This window comes from Bos javanicus, chromosome 2 (assembly GCF_032452875.1).
Source record: "Bos javanicus breed banteng chromosome 2, ARS-OSU_banteng_1.0, whole genome shotgun sequence".
NCBI lineage: Eukaryota > Metazoa > Chordata > Mammalia > Artiodactyla > Bovidae > Bos > Bos javanicus.
Window position 1 is genome coordinate 61,607,017 of NC_083869.1, and position 21,325 is coordinate 61,628,341.

Genomic DNA, 21,325 nt, shown 5'->3' on the forward strand with positions numbered 1-21,325 from the left:
ATGGAGCTGGCCTGGCATTTAGTCCTTACTGTCCTTTTAAGTTTTTCTTGCTGGGGTTTAGACTGGGACTCTGATAAAAACTTCATCTCAGCTGCTGGTCCTCTAACCAACAGCTTGCTACACAACCTGAGAGATCCCCTGGGAAACCAGGCTTCTCCCTTTGTAGCAGAAGATGAAGAAATTTACGATTGTCGCCAGCCACTGCCTGCATTCCTGCCAGAGTACTTTAGAAGTGTCCGCGCCAGTATGATCACCCATTACAAAGTATTTCTGCCATGGGCACAACTTCTCCCAGAAGGAATCTCGGAGAACCCAGACAAGGAAACAGTGCTGTGCTATCGGCAACTGCTTGAGGCCCTCAAAACTGCTCAGCTTCAGCCCTTGGTGGTTCTACACCACCAGACCCTCCCTGCCAGCACTCTCCAGAGAACTGAGGCCTTTGCCGATCTCTTTGCGGCCTATGCCTCCTTTGCCTTCCACTCCTTTGGGGACCTAGTTGAGATCTGGTTCACTTTTAGTGACTTGGAGAGAGTGATCACGAAGCTTCCCCACCAGGAATCAAGATCTTCACGTCTGCAGATGCTCACTGATGCCCACAGAAAAGCCTATGAGATTTACCATGAAAAATATGCTTCTCAAGGTGAGTTCACACAACCCTGATGGCTGACCCACCAGCAGCCTTCATCATACACCTTCATCCACCCTTCTTAAAGCAGGACTCAGCATTTCTTTCCACTTACTTTCAACAGTCCCCTCATAGCTATTTATAAGTGAGAAATTAATATCCTGAAGATTTCTTGGTGGAGGTAGGTAGGGGTGGCTTGCATTGTACCATGCCCAACATCCCCTTTGAAAAATGTCTTTAAACCCTCCTTACCCAGTCTTGAGTCTACACTATTATCAATTATCTTTCCGTCTTTCCTTCTTCAGTCTTGCCTCCCTGACTCTCCCTAGGATTTCAAGATTGCCCATTTTCTTTCAGCCTCCCTGCTTTCTTTTTTACATTTTAATTTTTTATACTTTTTGACCATGCTGCGTGGCTTGGGAGACCTTAGTTCCCAACGAGGGGTCAAAACCATGCCCCGTGTAATGGAAGCTCAGAGTCCTAACCCCTGGACCATCAGAGAAACCTTGAGCCTCCCCATTTTTCTTATGTGAAGAGAATTACATGCTCTGGTTGAAGCTTATATTCCAGCAGGGGAGACAAATACAAGATAAAATAACGATACGCTGATGGATAGTGAGAAGAGCATGATTACAATTGTCCGTATTCTGCTTCATAGCTAATTTAAGCTTCCCATTCAGTAGGTCTGGACAGACTCAGGACATTGATTTTAATATATCCCTAGATGAATCTGAGGTATACCAATTTTGAGAACCAATTAGATTAATTAGGTTAATTGGATTAGATACGCTTTCTAGTTTTTATTATATACTGTATATTTGTATACTTACTATATATAGTAAGTATATATATATACTATATATATACTATATATATATATACTATACTTGTATATTCTACTTTTTAAATTTATTTTTAATTGGACTTTACAATTTTGTGCTGGTTTTTTGCCGTACAATAACATGTATGTATACATGTAACATATTTGTATACATACTATATATCTGTATACTTGTATATTCTACTTTTTAAATTTATTTCTAATTGGACTTTAAAATTTTGTGCTGTTTTTTTTGCCGTACAATAACATGAATCCCATAAATATACATATTCCCCATCCCTCTTAAACTTCCCTCCCACACCATGTTGTACTTTTGAAACTTAACATATAATTAATATATTCTCATTTTAATAAAAACTCATTGAAAGTATGATTTTCAATGTTCTTACATGTTCGCATTATATTAATGGCTCGTTTAAGATATTTCATTTTTACATACTAGTTTAATTTTCAGTTAAAAATTACGTTGCAGTGAACATATGTATAAATACTTGCCTTCAGATAAATTCTGACAGACTCTTTTTAAAAAAAAAAAAGTATTTGTGTAACTTACGGCTGTGCTGAGTCTCATTGCTGCACATGGGCTTTCTCTGGTTGCACAATGAGAAGTGCAGGCTTCACACTGCGGTACCTTCTCTTGTTGCTGCTCCCAGGCTCTAAGCTTGAGGGCTCAGTGGTTGCAGTGCATGGGCTTAGTTACCCCAGGGCATGTGGGATCTTCCTGGACCAGAGATCAGATCTGTGTCCCCTGTTTCAGCAGGCAGTTTCTTTAGCACTGAGTCACCAGGGAAGCCCTCTGAGATTCTTGAAACTGAAATTACCAGGTCAGAAGATGCACTTTCTTTAAGACTTCAAAGGATGTTGCTAAATTATTTTCCAGAAAAGTTGTAACTTTATACCAACAATTACAAAATTGTTCTTCTGACCCCACTCAGCCTGTTTTCAGTGATGTAATTGTTTTATCATTGGTGTAGACAGAAATAGTTAATAACAGATCTATAATAAAAATAGAAAGAGTTTTATTCAAGCCAAACTATATCTTTGGAGGGAGCCTCTCGGAAATCTCCGAGGGACTCCTCAAGAAAAGCATGGTTTTAAGCACAGTTTTGTATTTCGTCAGAAAAAAGAACATCAACCATGACGGGGGTACATTCCTGCAAAGTTTTGAAAAAAGACAGATTAGCCTGTGCACAGAGAGTATGTGTGGCTTGCCACCCGGGAAGGAAGCCTTATTATCAGAGGTGTACTGTCACTGACGTCCCAGGAAAAGAGGCATTCATCTCTATCTTCACAACAGACATTCTTTACTTCTGGACAATGCATCTTCTTCTTTGATGGTTAAAGCACATGGAAAATGTATGTTTAACAGACTACAAAACAGGATGTTCTAGTTAGCAAAAAGTTTATGTTAAATCATGCATAAGCCAGAATGACTTCCCCATATCTCAGTACGTGAAAATTTTCTTCCATCATTGGTAATTTGATGGCTGAAAACTATTATCTCCTTATATTCTTTATTTGCATGTGTTCAATTATAGAGAGGTTAAACATTTTTTTCTGTGTTTAAAATAAAATCAGGGCAAGGGGGAAAAGAGTGGGAATGTGATTGGGGCTATTTTAGATATGATTGTCAAAAAGGCTGTCCTTGGACCACCTTTTTAGCCAAGTGGAAGGAGGGAGAGAGCCACAGGATCTGGAGGGTTACACGCTGCTGGGTGAGAGAACAATCCTGCCGAGGGAGCCACAAAAGCCCAGCTATCAGTTTCATAAACTCTAGGTCAAGGGAGAACAAGAGATGCCGGATTTGAAACCAGTTTCTTTAAAAGCCTATCATGGAACGAATGAGAAAATAAATAAATATTTATTGACTGTAATTCTACTGAAGAAGCTTTGAGTAAAATGAACTTTGAAAGAAGGCAAAGCTAGACATGGATCATCTGAAGCTGAAGAAAATCTGTCTTATTTTGAGGACTAATTCCATAGAATTATTTTAAATTATAAAGCTATATATACATGTTTGTTAAAATGTTTTACATATTTCATTTTTGATCTTCATCAGGTTACTAAAGACTATTTCTTTCTTAAACTCATGTTTGCCTTCTTTTCTTCTGCTCATTCCTCCCAGCCTTCATTTCATGTTTTATCAACATCACTAGATTGTCTGTCCCTGATATAATACAGGACACTAAGTAAATTCTCTTCTCAGTCTCTTTACTATTCCAAAAGACAGTTTTCCTTCTTCCTTTCTCTCCCTCACTCATCTTCCACTTTTTAATCCAATTCCATAGCTTTGTTGTTCTTTGTAAAATACATTTTTAATATACCCAAAAAAGTTACATATGTTGATTAAAAGCAAAATATAATTTTTAAAAAGCAGGGATATTGAATAATATCCCATGAACTGAAAAGAAATTTTGAGACCAAAAAGTGAAGCAGGCAACTCCATAAAGTATAATTATGGGGTTTATTGTGGGTAACTTACATATGGGTTGGATTGGCGATCTGGAAGCATTTGCAGCTGCATTCCCCACTGCTGGGCTTCCCTGATAGCTCAGTTGGTAAGAATCCATCTGCAATGCAGGACACCCTGGTTCAATTCCTGGGTCGGGAAGATCCCCTGGAGAAGAGATAGGTTGCCCACTCCAGTATTTGTGGGCTTCCCTTGTGGCTCAGCTGGTAAAGAATCCGCCTGCAATGCGGGAGACCTGGGTTCCATCCCTGCGTTGGGAAGATCCCCTGGAGAAGGGAAAGGCTACCCACTTCGGTATTCTGGCCTGGAGAATTCCATGAACTGTATAGCCCATGGACACGACAAAATGTCAGACTCGACTGAGCGACTTTCACTTCCCCACTGCCAAAAAGGGTATGGGGAATTTAAAGGGGCCAAAGCTAAAAATACAATCTGACTACTAAGGGAGTAGCACATTTGCACCAATGGGAGCCGGGGGTTTTTCCTCCCCCTTGGGGTCTCATGACCATTTTTCCCTGTGGACCATTAACTATCTGTGTTAGTTGAATAGCATTCTTCCAGTTCTTGCATCAGATGAAGACAAGGGTAAAAGTTGATAGGAAACTTATCTGGCTTGGGTGCATTTCTTGTGAGTACACTAGAGCTCAGTCACGCAGGATGGGAAGTGGGTAGGACTGCAGGCCTAAGAAGGAGCTGACAAAATGCAGTCAATGTGATTCAGCCACATAATAGTTAACATCCATGAAGTGACCACGCAGTCCAGCAATTAAGCTATAACAATACTGTGATGGTTTTGTAATATATAGAAATATTGAATTACTATTTATACTCATGGACTAACAATGTTGTAGGTTAATTATGCTTCAATTTTTTTTAAAGCAAGTAAACAGCAAAAAATGAAATTATACCCACAATATAATATCTGCTAAGTAGAGAGCCAAGAAAAATAAAAGCAAATGTCAAGGCAAAAATATTTGCATCACAAATATTCATAGCAGTATTATTCGTAATAACCAAAAGTGGAAACAACCCTAATGGCCATCAGTTGATGGATAAAGAAAAAGTGGCGTATTAGTAAAATGGAATAGTACTCAGCACTTGAAAGGAGTGATTGATTCATGCTACAATATGATAATTCTTGAAGACATTATGCTAAATGAAAGCAGCCAGCCCCAAAAGACCACATATTATATAATTTCATTGCTATTAAATGTCCAGAGTAGAAAAACCTATAGTAGAGACACTAAAGTAGAGTAGTGATGTCTGGGGCTAGAAGACAGAATGGGAACTGACTGCTAATGGGGATGTAATATCTTTCTGGGTGACTAAAGTGTTCCAGAATTAGTGCAGAGAGTTGCACAGCTTTGTAAATGTACTAAATATAACAAAATGTTATAGTTTAAAAGGATGTATTTTATAGTATATGAATTATACCTCAATTTTAATGTAAAAATTAGTTAGAAAGCTGAGGGTTTATAAGACAAAACAAACCATATCACAACTTTTGTCTACTTGTATGTTTTTCCCTATCTCATCTCCCACTCTACCCACTCCCTCCCAGGTTACCACTGTGCTAAATATTCCATCCATCTTGCATTAGACCATGGCTTTCCCCCTCCCACACTGGTGTCACAGTGGATGTACAAGTTTAAGCATTTCAATAAAATAATTAATTACAGGAAAAGTGGCATTTTACTAAATACATTTTAGCCCCAAAATCACCATGTTTAAAAAATATGTTTAAAAATTAAATTCTCATTTACTGATGACTAGAAAATAAACAATCTGAAATGAAGTTCTAATTTTTTTCCAAGGAATTTTTTTATCAGGGAATGAGTTACCTACAGTGAAATGCATGGATCTTAATTTTACAGTCTGATCTGTAAAATTGAACCCATACCCGTATCAAGATATAAAATTAAAACCATCCTCTCATCATGATATAAAATATTCATCAACACCTCCAAAAACCCCATTTCTGATCATTGTATCCCTTCCTAATCCTTACCCCAGAAAAAATGTTGATCTGGCTCCTATCAGGAATCATACAGTATGTACTATTTTGTGTGTGTCTTTTTCCATCAGCATGTTCGTGAGATTCATTTATTTTGTTGCTGTTCGTAATTTGCTGCTTGTTTCTTCTAAGTGGTGTTCTATTGTGGATGTATCACAACTGAGGGGCACTTGGGCAGTTTCCAGTTTTTATCTCATATAAATAAGTTGCTATGAACATTCTTGTACAAGGTTTTGCACGGACGTATGTTTTCATTTCTCTTGGATAATACCTAGGAGAGGAAATGCTGGATTACAGGGGAGAGATGTATTTGACTTTCTAAGAAACCGCCAATTTCTCAAAGCAGTTGTTCTATTTTATACTCCCACTAGCTATGTGTGAGAATTTCAGTAGCCTCATAATCCTTACTAACATTTGGCATTTTCGTCCTTTTCTGTTTTAGCCATTCTGATGGTATCTCATTTAGATTGCATTACTTTTTTAAAAAAAAGTTTCTATCCCAAATGTGTATGTATTTAAACAATTTAGTGTCCAATTTTGCTTGGTTTGGAATTTAGCATGATGAAAGAGTATTATACATTTTGTAGTCCTCTAGGACTTTTTTGTTCAAACAAAATTGTTTCCAAGGCTTATTCATATTGTTGAACAGAGCTATATCATCTTCTTTTCACTGCTTTCCACTGTGGGACTAAGCCAAGTTTTATTAATTCATTTTCCTGCTTATGGACATTCTAGTTTTCAAATTTTGCTATTATGAACATAGCCATTATGAACATTCTTGCACATGCTTCTTTCTGCATGTGTCTAAGAGTTTCACTTGTGTTTATGCTCAAGTGATTGCTAATTGGGGGAATGTAAATATTTAGCTGTGAGAGATAAGTTGTTTTCCACTGTGGTTATACCAACTTACATTTCCTTGACCAGTGTTTATACTTTGGTTCCTGTTGACCTCTTCCAACACATGTAATTACCAGAATTATAAATTTTTGCCTATCTCACAGATGTAAAAATATTTCTTTATCATCCTTTATCATCTTTTTTACCTGATTCCTATTCAGATTGAGCAGGTCTTCATGTGTTCATTAGCCATATTTATTTCTTTTGCATAATTCCTGTTTTGCCTTTTATCCATTTATGTGTTGACTTGTTGGAATGCTTTATATATTCTTTAATCTGCATTGGGCATATGGGATGACGGTATTTTTCCACTTCTTATCTTTTCAATTTTTTCATGGAGACTTTGAGGAACACAATTTCTTACTTTATACAAAATTATCAATCTTTCGGTAGATTTTTTTATAAGTTCATTTGTATCATTTCTTAACATAATTTTGTTTACTTATTTATTTTTGGCTGTGCTGGGTCTTCATTACTGTGTGGCCTTTTTCTCTGGTTGCAGTGAGTGGGGGCTACTCTCAAGCTGCAGCGTGCGGGCTTCTCATTGTAGTGGCTTGTCTTGTTGCAAGCGTGAGCTCTAGGGCGCTCAGACTTCAGAAACTGTGGCTTATTGGCTCAGTAGCTGTGGACACTGGGCTCTAGAGCACAGGCTCAATAGTTGTGGCACACAGGCTTAGTTGCTCCGAGGCATGCACGATCTTCCTGGATCAGGGATCAAAACTGTATCTTCTGCATTGGCAGGCTAATTCTTTACCACTGAGCCGCCAGAGAAGCCCCCAATCCCTTTCCCCTCTACTCTGAATCTCAGATATTAGATAATTATACATTTTCCAAGAACACTGCTTAGTCATTTTCTGTCATTGTGTCACTGTTGATATTTCTTAATGATTAAGAGGTAATCATTTAAAAGTCAGAGAGAACCTGAAAAATTAGAAGCTATAGGTGGTTCAGAGTTTTTTCCTTTCTAATCAAGACTTTTAAAAAATTAATATTATTTTTTTGTTTGTTTTGATTTTTACTTGTTTTGCCTATCCAGGGCCAAGGAAATAATTTGTTCAGCATGTTGGTAATATATCCATAGGAAGATACTCTATCAGTACAGGCAAACCTTTAAAGCATTTTTACTTATTATTTTACTTCTTTATTTACATGTTTATTGAGTTAGAGGTACATAAGAAAACGTTAAACCAAACAACTACTTTGAAAACAGATTGAGTTGGTGATTTGAATTTATTTGGCTATTTTAAAAAGTACTTTGCTTTACCTAAATTCACTTGAATCCAAAATTTGAAGTATCCTAGTAACTTACCGAAATAACTGAGGTAGTGACTTGTTTCAAGATTACATACATCCTACAATAATACTATTTTTTAGAACAGTTTTAGATTTATAGAAAATTTGAGCAGATAGTACAGAGTTTCCATATGTCCCTGTCCCTGAAACCAGTTTCCCCTAACATAAACATCTTACATTATTATGGGACATTTGTTGCAATTAAAGAACCAAGGTTGATACGCTATTACTAACTAAAGTCCATGTTTTGTTCAGATTTCCTTAATTTCTCCTGCATGTCCTTTTTCTACTCTGGGATCTCTTCCAAGGTACCACATTATATTTAGTTGCCGTATCTCTGTAGGCTCCTCTGAGCTGTGAGAGAAGTTACAGCCCTGCGCTTTGGTGGCCGGGATGTAATGGTGTAGCCACTATGGAAAGCTGTATGACAGTTCCTCAAGAAATGGAGCCTGCAATTGCCATACGATCTAGCACTTGTGGGAATACACCCAAAAGAACTGAAAGCAGGAGCTTGAACAGATATTTGCACACCCATTTTCATGGCATTATTCAAAACAATCAAAAGATGAAAATAATCCATATGCCCATACAAGGATGAATGGATAAATAAAACATGCTAGATACATACAATTGAATGTCATTCAGCCTTCAAAAGAAATGAAATGCTGACACATGCTACAGCATGGATGAACCTTGGGTACACTACACTAAGTGAAATAAGCCAGACACAAAAGGACAAATATTGTATGACTCCACCTATATGAAGGACCTAGAACGATCAAACTCACAGAGACAGAAAGTAGAATAATGATTACCAGAGACTGGGTGGAGGAGGGAATGGGGAAAAACTCATGGACCCGGAGTTTCTGTTTGAAATGATGGAAATCTGGGGAGGTGGATGGTGGTGACAGTTGCAGAACAAAGCCACTTAAAAAAAATTTAATGGTGAATTTTATGTTATGTATTTTTACCGCAATTTTGAGTTCTTTTCTAATGACTGTGTGTTGTTATAAACTTCCTGCTCGTGTTTTCAACGTCCTACCGTTGGAAGGATATGAAAAGATTCTTGGCAGACCAGCAGGAGCATGAACACACCTCTCACAGGAAGAGCAGAGTTGCACACCGCGCCTCCCGCCTGCCGACACCGGAACACAATCTAGGGCAACGCTGGGGACTCCCACTCTCCCCCTGAAGCTTTGATCCTGGCAGTTCAATACTGGCCTGATTGATTACTTCTATTTAAACATTTGGGGCAAAAGGGAGAGGAGCAAACAAAAAGGGGCTGTTTTGTATGAACAATAGCAATGGGTTTTAGAGGAATGACATACTTTTGTGATGGAAACAGAACTGAGCTTATCCTTAAACAAAATCTAGTAATACCTGTGAGGGACATAAACTCACACATTGCCATGCAGTAATTTCCTACATGGGCTTGAAACAGTTAATACTCAACCCCCATCAAATACTGATTTTGAGTTCTGTAGACAAGCACACTGACCTTTAACCATATCCAGCAAAAATTACAAGATAAATTATCTTAAACCAGTGCAATTACCCCCAACTTCAGTCCCGAAGAAACATGAACTGCCAGCTTAGAATGAGGTTCCAGTTTTGAGTAACCTGCATTTTATGTTATTTTAAGAAGTATAGTTTGTGCTTGCACTAGGAACCAGTTAGGAATAATATCAGAAATTTTATTTTGTATGATATGAGACTTTCTGGAACCTCAGGTACGCTTGTTCACTCTGAGTCTAGAAACAGCTTGTTAAGTCAAATAGGAGTGATGTGTGAGTCAGTTGCACTTAGGGATTAACTGTCCTCCTGTGTCATGTCATTGATCCAGAGATAATACTAAATTGGACATTTAAAAATGTTCAGCACAGGCTGAGAACATATGTTCTACGTGTGCTGATGTGATGATAGACTGAAGTGTGGAAAATCTGTGGAAGGTGAAATGGCTCCATGGGGCACAATCACTGAATAACTGGAAAATAGCATTATCTTATCAGGAGGACCAAATGTCTCTGAGTGATATTCCTAGCTCAGAGGATTTCAAAGTTCCATTATGCCTATCAAAATAAGCACTTTGGTAGTTGGCAGCGGTTGGTTATTAATAGTGGTTTCAATGACTGGGGAGATCTTTCTCCTGTACAGAATTTGAATGTAGGAGAGAGGTCAGGCATATAAGCTTGTCATTTAAGTCTCAAACGCTGGCTTTAGGCCATTTTGTTTACTGTTTCCAAAGCACAGGTCTGAGCACTTGCCTATGCACCCATCCTAAGCTTGCTATTTGGAGAGACTCGAGAAATGTCGAAGCTTGCTCCTCAGGGAGCACACAGTCTCAGCAGGAGATAAAGACTTTTGTGCATCAAGGAGTTAGATGGTGCTTCTGACAACTGAGGCATCCCAAGTCCACCACACGAATGGGTGCATTCTCAGTCATGTCCGACTCTTTGCAACACCTTGGACTGCAGCCTGCCAGGCTCCTCTGTCCATTGGATTTTCCAGGAAACAATACTGGAGTGGGTTGCCATTTCCTCTTCAAGGGGATCTTCCCCACCCAGGGATGAAACCCGCATCTCCTGCATCTCCTGCATTGGCAGGTGGATTCTTTGCCACTAAGCCACCTGAGATGCCCACAGCAGCGTGTTTCAAACTGGTCTGAGCACCACTGTATCTGAAGCACCCAGGAAGCTTGTTAAAAGGCTCTCATTCCTGGGTCCACCCCAGTCGGCTGACAAGAAGGACAGGTGATTCTGATGTACGTAAGCTTCAACACCACTGTTAGGTGATCAAATGTCAAAGCGAGAGGGTTCAAGCCGCACAGGTCTATGTTTCTTCATATTCTCCTCAATGCACAGTAAGGGTTGGATGGACTTGGCACAGTGAATAAGGACAGGTAACAGCAGTCCCCTGAGAGCACCCTACCTCTCCAAAGTCTCTCCACTTGGAAGTCTAAACTGTTGTTTAGACCGACAGTTCCCAAGCTTTAGCAGGTGTCGGAATCACCTGGAGCGCTTGTAAAGCACGTAGAGGCCAAGGTTTATTAGGAACTGAGACGCAGCTCTCTCCATCTGCCTTTTACATTGTGTGGGGTTAGGGAAAGGAACTGTTTTGATTCGTGCAAAAGACTTTACAAGTGTCCTGCACGTCACTGTTCTGATTTATATGAAACAGTCTCTAAAGGGACATTTCTTAAAAAGCTACCTTGTTTTCTAAAGTCTTTCAGCTTGAGTAAAATCATGTGAGTGATTTCTGCAGAAATCTTTTTTAAAGTTGGTGAATGTGGACTAGAAAGGCCAACAGAAAACGAGTTCACCAGTGGCTTCTGGGGTCACAGCCTCCTTCCTCTCTCACCTACATCCCCTCATCTGGTTGGTTTCAGGTGGAAAACTCTCTGTGGTCCTGCGAGCTGAGACGCTCTCCAAGCTCCTGCTAGAACCATCTATGTCTACACTTGTCAAGGTAATGACAGCCCAAAGAAATAGAATCTGTAACTTCTGAGAAAAGTTGCAAGTTTAGTTTAAAAAAAAAATAGAAATTTTTGTCGACTTGACATCCTTTCTTTTTAAATTTATCTTATTGACATGTATTTAACCTACAATGCTGTGTTAATTTCTACTGTACAGCAAAATGATTCAGTTATATATATTTTATATACATATACATTCTTTGTCACATTCTTTTCCATTATGGTTTATCACAGGATATTAAATATAGTTCCCTCTGCTATACAGAAGGACCTTGTTGTTTATCCATCCTACATATAAGGGTTTGCTTGACATTCTTACAAATGCCTCTTCTGAGTGTTATGCATTCTCTAGATTTATAATTACTTTAAAACAAAATCTTATTTGTTGTAGCCCCAGCTTTCACTTGGTCAAGTGTCAGCTTTTGCCTACACAAAGACGTCAAATGCCTCTGGTCTTGCTCCTTCTTAAAAAGAGCTTATCAAAAGAGAGGTCAGTTTTGTATTTTTCATTTGTTTGTTTTTTTAGCAAAACAGACACTAGGGTAAGAGGTTTTTTTTTTTAAATAACATTAATAATGTGGTCCCTAGAGTGCCCATCCTGTTTTCTACCTCCTCTAAAAACAACTTTTAACTATAATTTTAATAATAAACGTTAAAACATTTGAGAATTTAACAGCCTTGGCCCTTGTAACATTGACTGCTGGGCAGCGTGGAAAACCCTCTGAGAAAACAACTGATTCCTGTAGTTGCTGCACCGTGTCTGTGCTGCGATGGAGGCCCCATGTGCCAAGGTCCAACTTCAGATTTACAAGCTCAGGGGTTTAAAAACCAGACATGATAAGGTTCTGAAATGACCAGGTCCAAGACTGATAGTATGACCAGAAAACCAGAATATCTAAATTCTTTTATAAGGGGCGATAACTGCTATCAGTTATGAGCTCAGGAGACCAAAGTGCTGATCAGAAAATGCTTGTCAAGAAGTAGTCTTTGAACTGGTCTCTCTGCCCCCATTTCCCCCCTGCAATACATCTTTTGCTGAATTCCCTGCTGAGAAGCTACATTCCCCTGAAACGGTGAAGGTCCTCAGAGCCTTCCAGAATGCGGCTCACCAGGGCCCTCTTGCCGGCTCTCTGCCCTCGCCTTTTCCCCGGTGTGCATGCTGTCACTCCACCAGCCCTGCGGCATTCGCTACCCGAAGTCTTATCCTCCTTCCCTTCCTCAAATCTCTTCCAATAAAATTCTACCCATTATTAACATCAGTGTCAATGTGCCCACCATAAAGAGGCTTCTGTTAATAATACTTCCCCACTAAACCTGATGTGGTCTCTCCCTGCTTGGAATATTTTAGCCATTTGTTAGATCAGCAGTTCTCAAATTTTGGTATCAGAATCACCTGGAGAGCTGCTGCTGCTGCTACTACTGCTAAGTCGCTTCAGTTGTGTTCAACTCTGTGCGACCCATAGACAGCAGCCCACCAGGCTCCCCTGTCCCTGGGATTCTCCAGGAAAGAACAGTGGAGAGGATTGCCATTTCCTTCTCCAAAGCATGAAAGTGAGAAGTGAAAGGGAAGTCACTCAGTTGTGTCCAACTCTTTGCGACCCCATGGACTGCAGCCTACCAAGCTCCTCCATCCATGGGATTTTCCAGGCAAGAGTACTGGAGTGGGGTGCCATTGCCTTCTCCGACCTGGAGAGCTACTAAAGTACAAAACTTAGTGTGGAGGGACACCCTGGGCTTTCATAGCCTTCCCACATTCCCAGGTGAGTCTAATCCCCACCAAGATTTGAGGTGTGGACTTTTCTTATATCACTTAGAACTTTCTGCCTGTTCTTCATGTGGTCAGTACGTTTACTAACTCTCTCTGTCAAGTTGTAAGTTTCTGTGGCTCCTACTCGTCTTTAAACCCAGCACAGTGACTTTCAAGAGTTTGAAGTCTATGATCACATGCTGCCTGGGGCTGGTAGACAAAGCAAGGGCTGAGAGGGCCAAGAATGTTCCAGAGGAGCTTGCCAGTGGGGAGCAAGCCTGTGGACTGTTGAGCAAACATGGCAACAACTTGATTGGGAAAACCATAGGGAGCAGTGGAGAGTCAGTTATCTAAGGTCAAGTGCACTGGGTTGTTCCCAGATGCCATCACCCACGGTCTCTGTCCCAGGGGAGGACAAGGGGGGAGCACAGGCAACAATCTGGTCGTGGCCAGGAGAGAAATGGCTCGCTGAAAAGGGTGGAGACTCTGGATCTGTAGTTCTTAAAGTATGTGCAGACAGAGACAGGGTGGAGATGTATGTCCTTAACTGGAGCACAAATAGGAGTGTCCACAGACCATGAGAGCTCTGTTCCTGGATTATAGTATGGGCCAGGCTAGGGCCAACGGGAGTGGACTTTAAGCTGTGGTTGGAAAGTAGCCAGTGACGATAGCCTACAATTAAACCTCCAAGCTCCGGTAGGGTCTGCAGAGATTACTAAGTGGACCGTGGGTGGCTGAATCTCCATTGCCTCTGTCCTGCAGAGTGGAAGGGCCATGAGAAGGGTGCCACCCAGGGCAGCTCTGGCCTTTGACCCCTTTTCTTAGAGTTCACTCACTCGGTGGAAACCCACCCTTTCTGGCCCGCAGTACTTTTATTCACTCACTCACTCATTCCATCGTACACATTTATTGAGCCCTTCCTGTGTGCCAAGCACTTTGCTGAGTGCATACATGATGCATTCCTCACAACACAGAGGCAAACCCCATACACATTCTCACCTCGTCCCCAGCTTTTCCTCATCCTGCTTTTTCCTTGGAAAATCCTGCTTTGGAGTATTCCATTTAGTAACGAGAGAAACAAAAAAATAGTTCTGAGCTAGTTCTTCATCTTGAAATTGCTTATGTTCTAAAGATTCTGTTTGCTTATTTCCAGGATGCAGTTGACTTCATCTCTCTTGATTTATCTTATGAATGCCACAGTGAGGCAGATTTACCACAGACGTTGAGTGAACTGCAGGTAACTTAAGCTATTTTCCATATTGATGATGAATGGCAAAGGTTCCTGAGAGCATACTAGTCATTTAATGCTTCAGCTGATGCATAAACTGGTGGTCCAGTGGTTAGGACTCCATGCTTTCATCTCTGCCAAAGGCCTGAGTTCAATCCCTAGTTAAGGAACAAAGTTCCCACAAGCCTTGCAGCACAGCCCCCCCACCAAAAAAAGAATCCATATACAAGCAGACTTCCCTGGTGGCTCAGATGGTAAAGCATCTACCTACAATGCAGGAGACCCAGGTTCAATCCCCGGGTTGGGAAGATCCTCTGGAGAAGGCAATGGCAACCCACTCCAGTACTCTTGCCTGGAAAATCCCATGGACGGAGGAGTGTGGTAGGCTACAGTCCATGGGGTCGCGAAAAGTCAGACATGACTGAGCGACTTCACTTTCACTTTCTTTCATACATGCAGTCTTGTCTGAGGAAATTTCCATAGAGAACCTCTGGAGGTTAGATAGTCTTCCCTGGAAAGGATAAAGAGAGTTGGCTTTTTAAGGTAAGTATTTACCTGGATCCTCTGCTCTCTCATGTAGAAAGCTATTGAGAATCAGAATTCCAGTGTTCATTCTGAGATTGAAAAAGACATTTCGTAGATGTGGTCATGGAAATATTTGCCTTAACAAGCCAACCCTCACTGTCCACTCCCCCCAAAGAACCTGTACGCCCCTCTCTGAGCCTTAGCTGCTGCTCCCTGCCAGCACACAGGTGTCTTAGGGCCCGGGGACCCATCGCATGTCCACAGGTTCTGAGTGCTGCAAGAGCTGTGTGTGGAGGTCCTGCATTCCCTTCTCAGAAGAAACCCTGCTCACCAGGGAATTCCTCACTCAGCAGACGGCTCCTCCAGCTCTCCAGCCCTGTGACATCACAGGCCACCCTACTGTGCATGGGTCTTTCAGGAAGGAGAAAACCCTCTATTCCCTTAGTAATTTGACTTTACCACATTGACCCGGCACAGGGGAGGAACACAGCTATGTGAGCCACAGCCCCACTAACTGGTTCTGAGCAAGTTAATCTGTTTCTCAGAGCTTAAGTCACCTCATTGTTACTGGTGGCTTTGAGAAAATAAAGAACCTGCCAGCCTCCTCTTTGAGTAGTTGCTATTGGTATTTCTCAGTGGCTGTTAACTATTCAGAGGAGGGGAAGATAGTGTGGGAAAAATGACCAAACCCAAGAAAAAGTAACTTAAAATGAGGTCAAACAACTTGTCAGCCCAAAGATGTTCCTTTTGATACTGAAATGGCTAGAAATGGGAGAAAAATGACACCTGCTCCAATTTTAATGGAGATAGTTTCTTTTCAATTTCTTTATGGAAAATGTCAGACATATCCAATGGTAGAAAGAAAAACATAAAGAAGCCATCTCCAGGTTCAGAGGCTGTCGACTCGGGGTTGATCTTGTTTCCTTTATACTCTGCCTCGCCCCTCCCCAAGCCAGATTGCTCTGAAGCAAAGCCTCGACATTATAAACATCATGACGGCAGCTCCTGATGGAGCTTCTTGTAGTAGCTCAGGCCGCTGACATGGGCAGATGACCTTGTTCCTGGTCCTAATACAGAGACTAGTTCTAGGAGGTTCCTTGTGGCCTGAGGTGATAGGATAGATGAACCTATGTCTTTGGTGGGGGTCTGTATAGAGAATGGCCTCTGTTATAGAAAAGTGTAGTTTTTTCCTCCCTCGAGTCTGGAGTCAGCTCCCTTTATTAACTGACACGGCTAGAGGTCATTTCCAAAACCACACTGAGTGTTGTGGCTTCACATCTTGAACACCTGTCCCTGTTAACTAACAACTCTCAGCAACTTCGGTTCCCTTGCTGGCCTATATCATTTTCAGACCACTGAACCAAAAGTGAAAGTTTTCGTCTTCAGCCTGAAACTCCAGAACTGCCTCTCCACCAGGAACAACGTAGCCCATCTGCTCTTCAGCCTGCTCAAAGGTGAGTGGGCCATCATTGGAGAGGTTTGCAGTGACGTTTGGCACGTTGGCTTGTAGGGTGGTAATCTTGAGAGTCTGGGGTTCCGACAGGAGAAGAAGAAGAAGGTATGGTCTGAGAGCCTGCCCTAGATGCGTGTAGAGTCCTTGCCTTCTTACTGTTGGTCACTTAGTTCCCACTGACCCAAGAAAGAAGAGAAGTTCTGTACAGCACGTGAAGGATGCCAGGGTCTCATGGAGATAAAGACCATCAGGCCAGAGATGTCAGGTGTAAGCATGGCAACAGCCCTGTGCCCATCTGTCTGTTTCAACTGCTCCTCCCTCCAGGGTCTCTCATCTGTGCCCCCCTTTGCAGGACTGCTCTCTGCCCACCCCAGACACTTTTACTTTTGTTCATTTCCCCATTGCTTGATCAGCATCTTCAGTTACAGGACCCCACAACTCATGGACCATCTCCAAAATGTCTCTTATTTCAAATTCTTGAGAGTGAATCTGATGGGTGGACCATGCATCAGAAGACTTCTCCTGGGACTTCCCTTGGTGGTCCAGTGGTTAAGACTGCATGCTTCCAATGCTGGGGCTGCAGGTTCGATCCCTGGTCAGGGAACTAGGATCCTGCATGCTGTACAGCATATAAAAAAGGTTAACATTACATTTGATAAAAATTTTTTAAATGATTATTCAGAAGAAGATTGTCCTGGTCCAGTCTGGTCAAGGGAAAGCAGTGTCCATTAAGGCACCAGGGGCTGAGGACCACTAGACACTCTGCCAGAAGGGGCCAGGGGCAGGCCCCTGGGTGCCTGATATCCAGTTCAGTCTCCCTGTAAGGTCAGAATATGGGAGATGTTGGTCGTGCCCTTTTTACCACTTGTAACCAGTGCTGAGCTGGCTTCACAGACTTCATGAACCACATCTATGAATGCCACATAACTCTAGCCCTAACTCACTTTGGAGTAATGATTTCCTGTTCTTAAATCCCATCCCTTTCTAAATGGTTGAAATAGGCAATCTTATGTTTATGCTGCTGCTGCTGCTAAGTCACTTCAGTCGTGTCCGACTCTGTGCGACCCCATAGACGGCAGCCCACCAGGCTCCCCTGTCCCTGGGATTCTCCAGGCAAGAACACTGGAGTGGGTTGCCATTTCCTTCTCCAGTGCATGAAAGTGAAAAGTGAAAGTGAAGGTGCTCAGTTGTGTCCGACTCTTTGCGACCCCATGGACTGCAGCCCACCAGGCTCCTCTGTCCATGGGATTTTCCAGGCAAGAGTACTGGAGTGGGGTGCTTCTTGCAAAAAAGATTCCACCCTCTCCTAATGTTTGAGGTCTTCTGAGTCAGTTGTGCTCTGCATTTGGTCTCTAGAAAAGCAGCATCAGCATCACTGGAAACTTGTTAGATATTCACATTCCAGAGCCCACCTCAGATCAGAAAGCTCTGAGCAGAAACCTGGGAGTTGGGCCCAGCAATCTGCAGTGAACAGGCTCCACAGGTGATGCCGATGCACATGGAAGTTTGAGAACTGCTGTTCTTAGTAGGAAAAAAAAATCACATGTGACCTCCTTAAATCATGGCCTTGGAATTTTCCAGAGGGGCTTGGAACCATTGCTTGGAGTTTGGCTGTGGTATATGAGTGAGGAGAACTGTTGATGGCAGTCATGCATAGCTGGGTGGGCTTCAGGTGGAGTGAATTAAACTTCTTCTCTTTCAGCCATAAATGAAGACCAAATGCCCGTCATTGGGTTTGATATTAGTACATTCCTGAGCTGTTCATCGAGTTCCAAGAAAAGGTAACATTAGATTTCCTGTTGAACTATCAATAACTGATATTTGCAGAATGCTCTGCTGTTCTTCACCTGTGTAAACTCACGGGACTGTTATCATGTGCCTTTGGATTAGTGAGTCCTCTGTGGCCATTCTGGACATGAAAGATGGAGACTCAGGGGAAGGCTGGGAGCAGTGTCTCTGGGCCCCATGCAGTTCTGACATCCTCACCAATCATTCAGCCTCCTCTAGTTCACCAAGAGCACACAACTAACAGAGCTGGTGTTTGAAGCCCTGCCTTCTAGTTTAGATCTTTTTGGAGGCATTGTTAGATGATGAAGAGCAGGCTGGGTTAATGATAGACCTGCCCATCCCTGAAGTTATGTGGTCTGAGCAAAGTGAGTTCTCTGTACCATTTTCTCTCATGAAATTTGAAGCATATTACCTGCAAGGAGACAGCATAAATGGGAAAGTCAGCCATGCACCGGGCAGAAGCCTAATTCAATGGTTTCTCAGGACAAATGTTTTAAAATATTGTGGGATTGCAAATAATTTCTTAGCACATGAAGTACAAAATTGGTAAGACACATACTAAAAAAAAATTAGAGCAGATCTGCAATTATCTCCATAATTATGTCAGTCTCCTGCACTTACCTGGAGAAAGGCATGGCAACCCACTCCAGTATTCTTGTCTGGAGAATCCCATGGACAGAAGAACCTGGTAGGTTACAGTCCATTGGGTTGCAAAGAGTTGGACATGACTGAAGGGACTTAGCACCCACGCGTGCATGCACTTACATTCCAATGCATTTCTTGAGTGAGAAATCTTGGTGTGGAAGCCAGTGCAGGGAGTTTCCCAGAACCCTCAGCACTCCACAGGAGTATGTTGCACAATGGAATGTCTCGTACCCTGTGTCAAGGAAGGACTAGGGGCAACCATTAGCTTCCCAGACCTTCAGCCAAAGCTCGCTGCAGACATTTCTAGCATAGCTCTGTCCAAGATCATAAGCTTCAGTGCGTTACCTCTTTGTACCTTTTTTTCTCCCAGCACTTGGCTGTCGTCAGCCATGTCTCCCTCTACTGTTCAGTCCTCTCAACTCACTTCAAATCAGCAGTTCACATCACCAGACCCTAAGCAGCGACATGTCAGGCTTTGTGCTCAGAGTGTGAGAAGTATATTGCAGTTATACTGCATGAGCAAGCAGGTCAGAACTGCTCTCTGTTTATACTTGGAATCAGCTAAGGAGTGCTGGGCTGTGTTTTTTGGAAAATAAAACTGAAGAGGTCATAATAAAAGGGGCAGTCTGAGAAAGCAGTGCTTATAAAACCACAAGGTGACATGAGACATCAGTTCCAGGGTTCTCTTTCTAACACCTTGATCTCTCGCCACTTCTCCTGAAGGGGAGGTCCAACTTTGGCTAACATGAGAGTGGGTGAGTGTTTATGGAGAACCTGCAGGTGTGGGGCAGGTGGAAGGGGGTTCTGGAAGGACAGACATCATTTTCTCATTGGAGTGTTTTAGACTCAGAAATGAGACAGGCGCACCAGTGACTCTAGCAGAGAGTGTGGCAGGAGATACAGCACTGCTCCCCAGAGGAGAGGATGAGAGCACTACCGGGATGCTCTGAGGGGTCAGAGTAGAAGGTGAGGGACAGCTGAAGGAGGGACACCTGGAAGGCTGGGCATACGGACTTCTTAAGCTAAATCGTTACCCAACTGAGGCAAACCCAGGCTCCAAGGCCTGTATGGAAAGTTCTGTTTTATCCAGGTGCAGTTTATTTCTTGAAAACCTCTTTTCACCCAAGCCAGGACAATCATGATCAGAAGGGTTGGGTCGGAAGAGCTGAGTGGGCACCCCTCCGTGTCCCTGGTGTGCTCAGACTCATGCATCTGTTTTGGACAATCCACAGCTGTAGGCCATCATTTCCCGTCACCACTTTTCTACCAAATGCAGAGTTGATGCTTCATAAAACAGAAGGAGCTTAAGTTTGAACCCTGGAGAAGGGCATGGCAACCCACTCCAGTACTCTTGCCTGGAGAACCCCATGGACAGAGGAGCCTAGTGGGCTACAGTCCATAGGGTCGCACAGAGTTGAACATGACTGAAGGGATTTAACACACACAAATTTGTAAGGCTCAGGCCCCAGTCCATGGGAGAGATCTTTCTGCAGGGTCCCTGTACCAGTTCTGCGCTCTGGGCCAGGCTTGTAAAATGCCAGCCCCTCTCCACACGAGAGCCCTAGGACAGGGAGTTGCTCTTGTCCTTCACTGCGCCTCTCCCCATGTGTGTTCTCTCCTCCGGGCTGAACACACCCACCTCTACCAACGCTTCCTCAAGGCTGCCCTCTGCTGGTGAAACTGCTGCATGTTCTCAGGCACTGGTCTCCAGCCCACAAGACAGGACTCAAGGACCGAGGGAGGGAGGGAGGGAGGGAGGAGGGAGAGAGAAGGAAAACAGACTAGAATTAAACAGAATATATCAGACTTTGTTGTGTATGAAAATAGCTCTTTAAAAATAATTTTATTTATTTTTGACTCAGCTGGGTTTTCATTGCTGCACGGGCTTTTCTCTAGTTGAAGAGAGCAGGAGCGATGGGGTGCTGCTACTTTTCATTGCAGCGTGCAGGCTTCTCATTGCAGTGGCTTCTCTTGTTGCAGAACATGGGCTCTAGGGCGCTCAGGCTTCAGTAGTTGCTGCACAAGTGCTCGATAGTTGCGGCTCCCAGGCTCTAGAGTACAGACTCAGTAGCTGTGGTGCACAGGCCTAGTTGCTCTGAGGCATGTGGGATCTCCCTGAACCAGGGATCAAACTCATGTCTTCTGCATTAGCAGGTGGATTCTTTACCACTGAGCCACCAGGGAAGCCCCCCAAATAGCATTTCATGTTATGTTTTATTTCAGCTATGTTTATTTCAGATATATTTATTTCTGAATAAATATTTATGTTCATAAAACATAACACAAATATGCATATAATGTCCACACATCTACGCATATATATAGTG

General features: G+C 42.4%; 1 protein-coding gene across 1 annotated transcript in view; it reads left to right on the forward strand.

Moving 5' to 3' along the window:
- Positions 1-21,325, forward strand: part of LCT (lactase) — a 49,927-nt gene continuing 28,602 nt past the window's right edge. The window contains exons 1-5 of the mRNA XM_061439102.1: positions 1-640; positions 11,526-11,605; positions 14,513-14,596; positions 16,464-16,566; positions 18,268-18,346. Coding sequence (XP_061295086.1) covers positions 1-640; positions 11,526-11,605; positions 14,513-14,596; positions 16,464-16,566; positions 18,268-18,346 — 986 coding nt within the window. The remainder of the gene's footprint in view (positions 641-11,525; positions 11,606-14,512; positions 14,597-16,463; positions 16,567-18,267; positions 18,347-21,325) is intronic.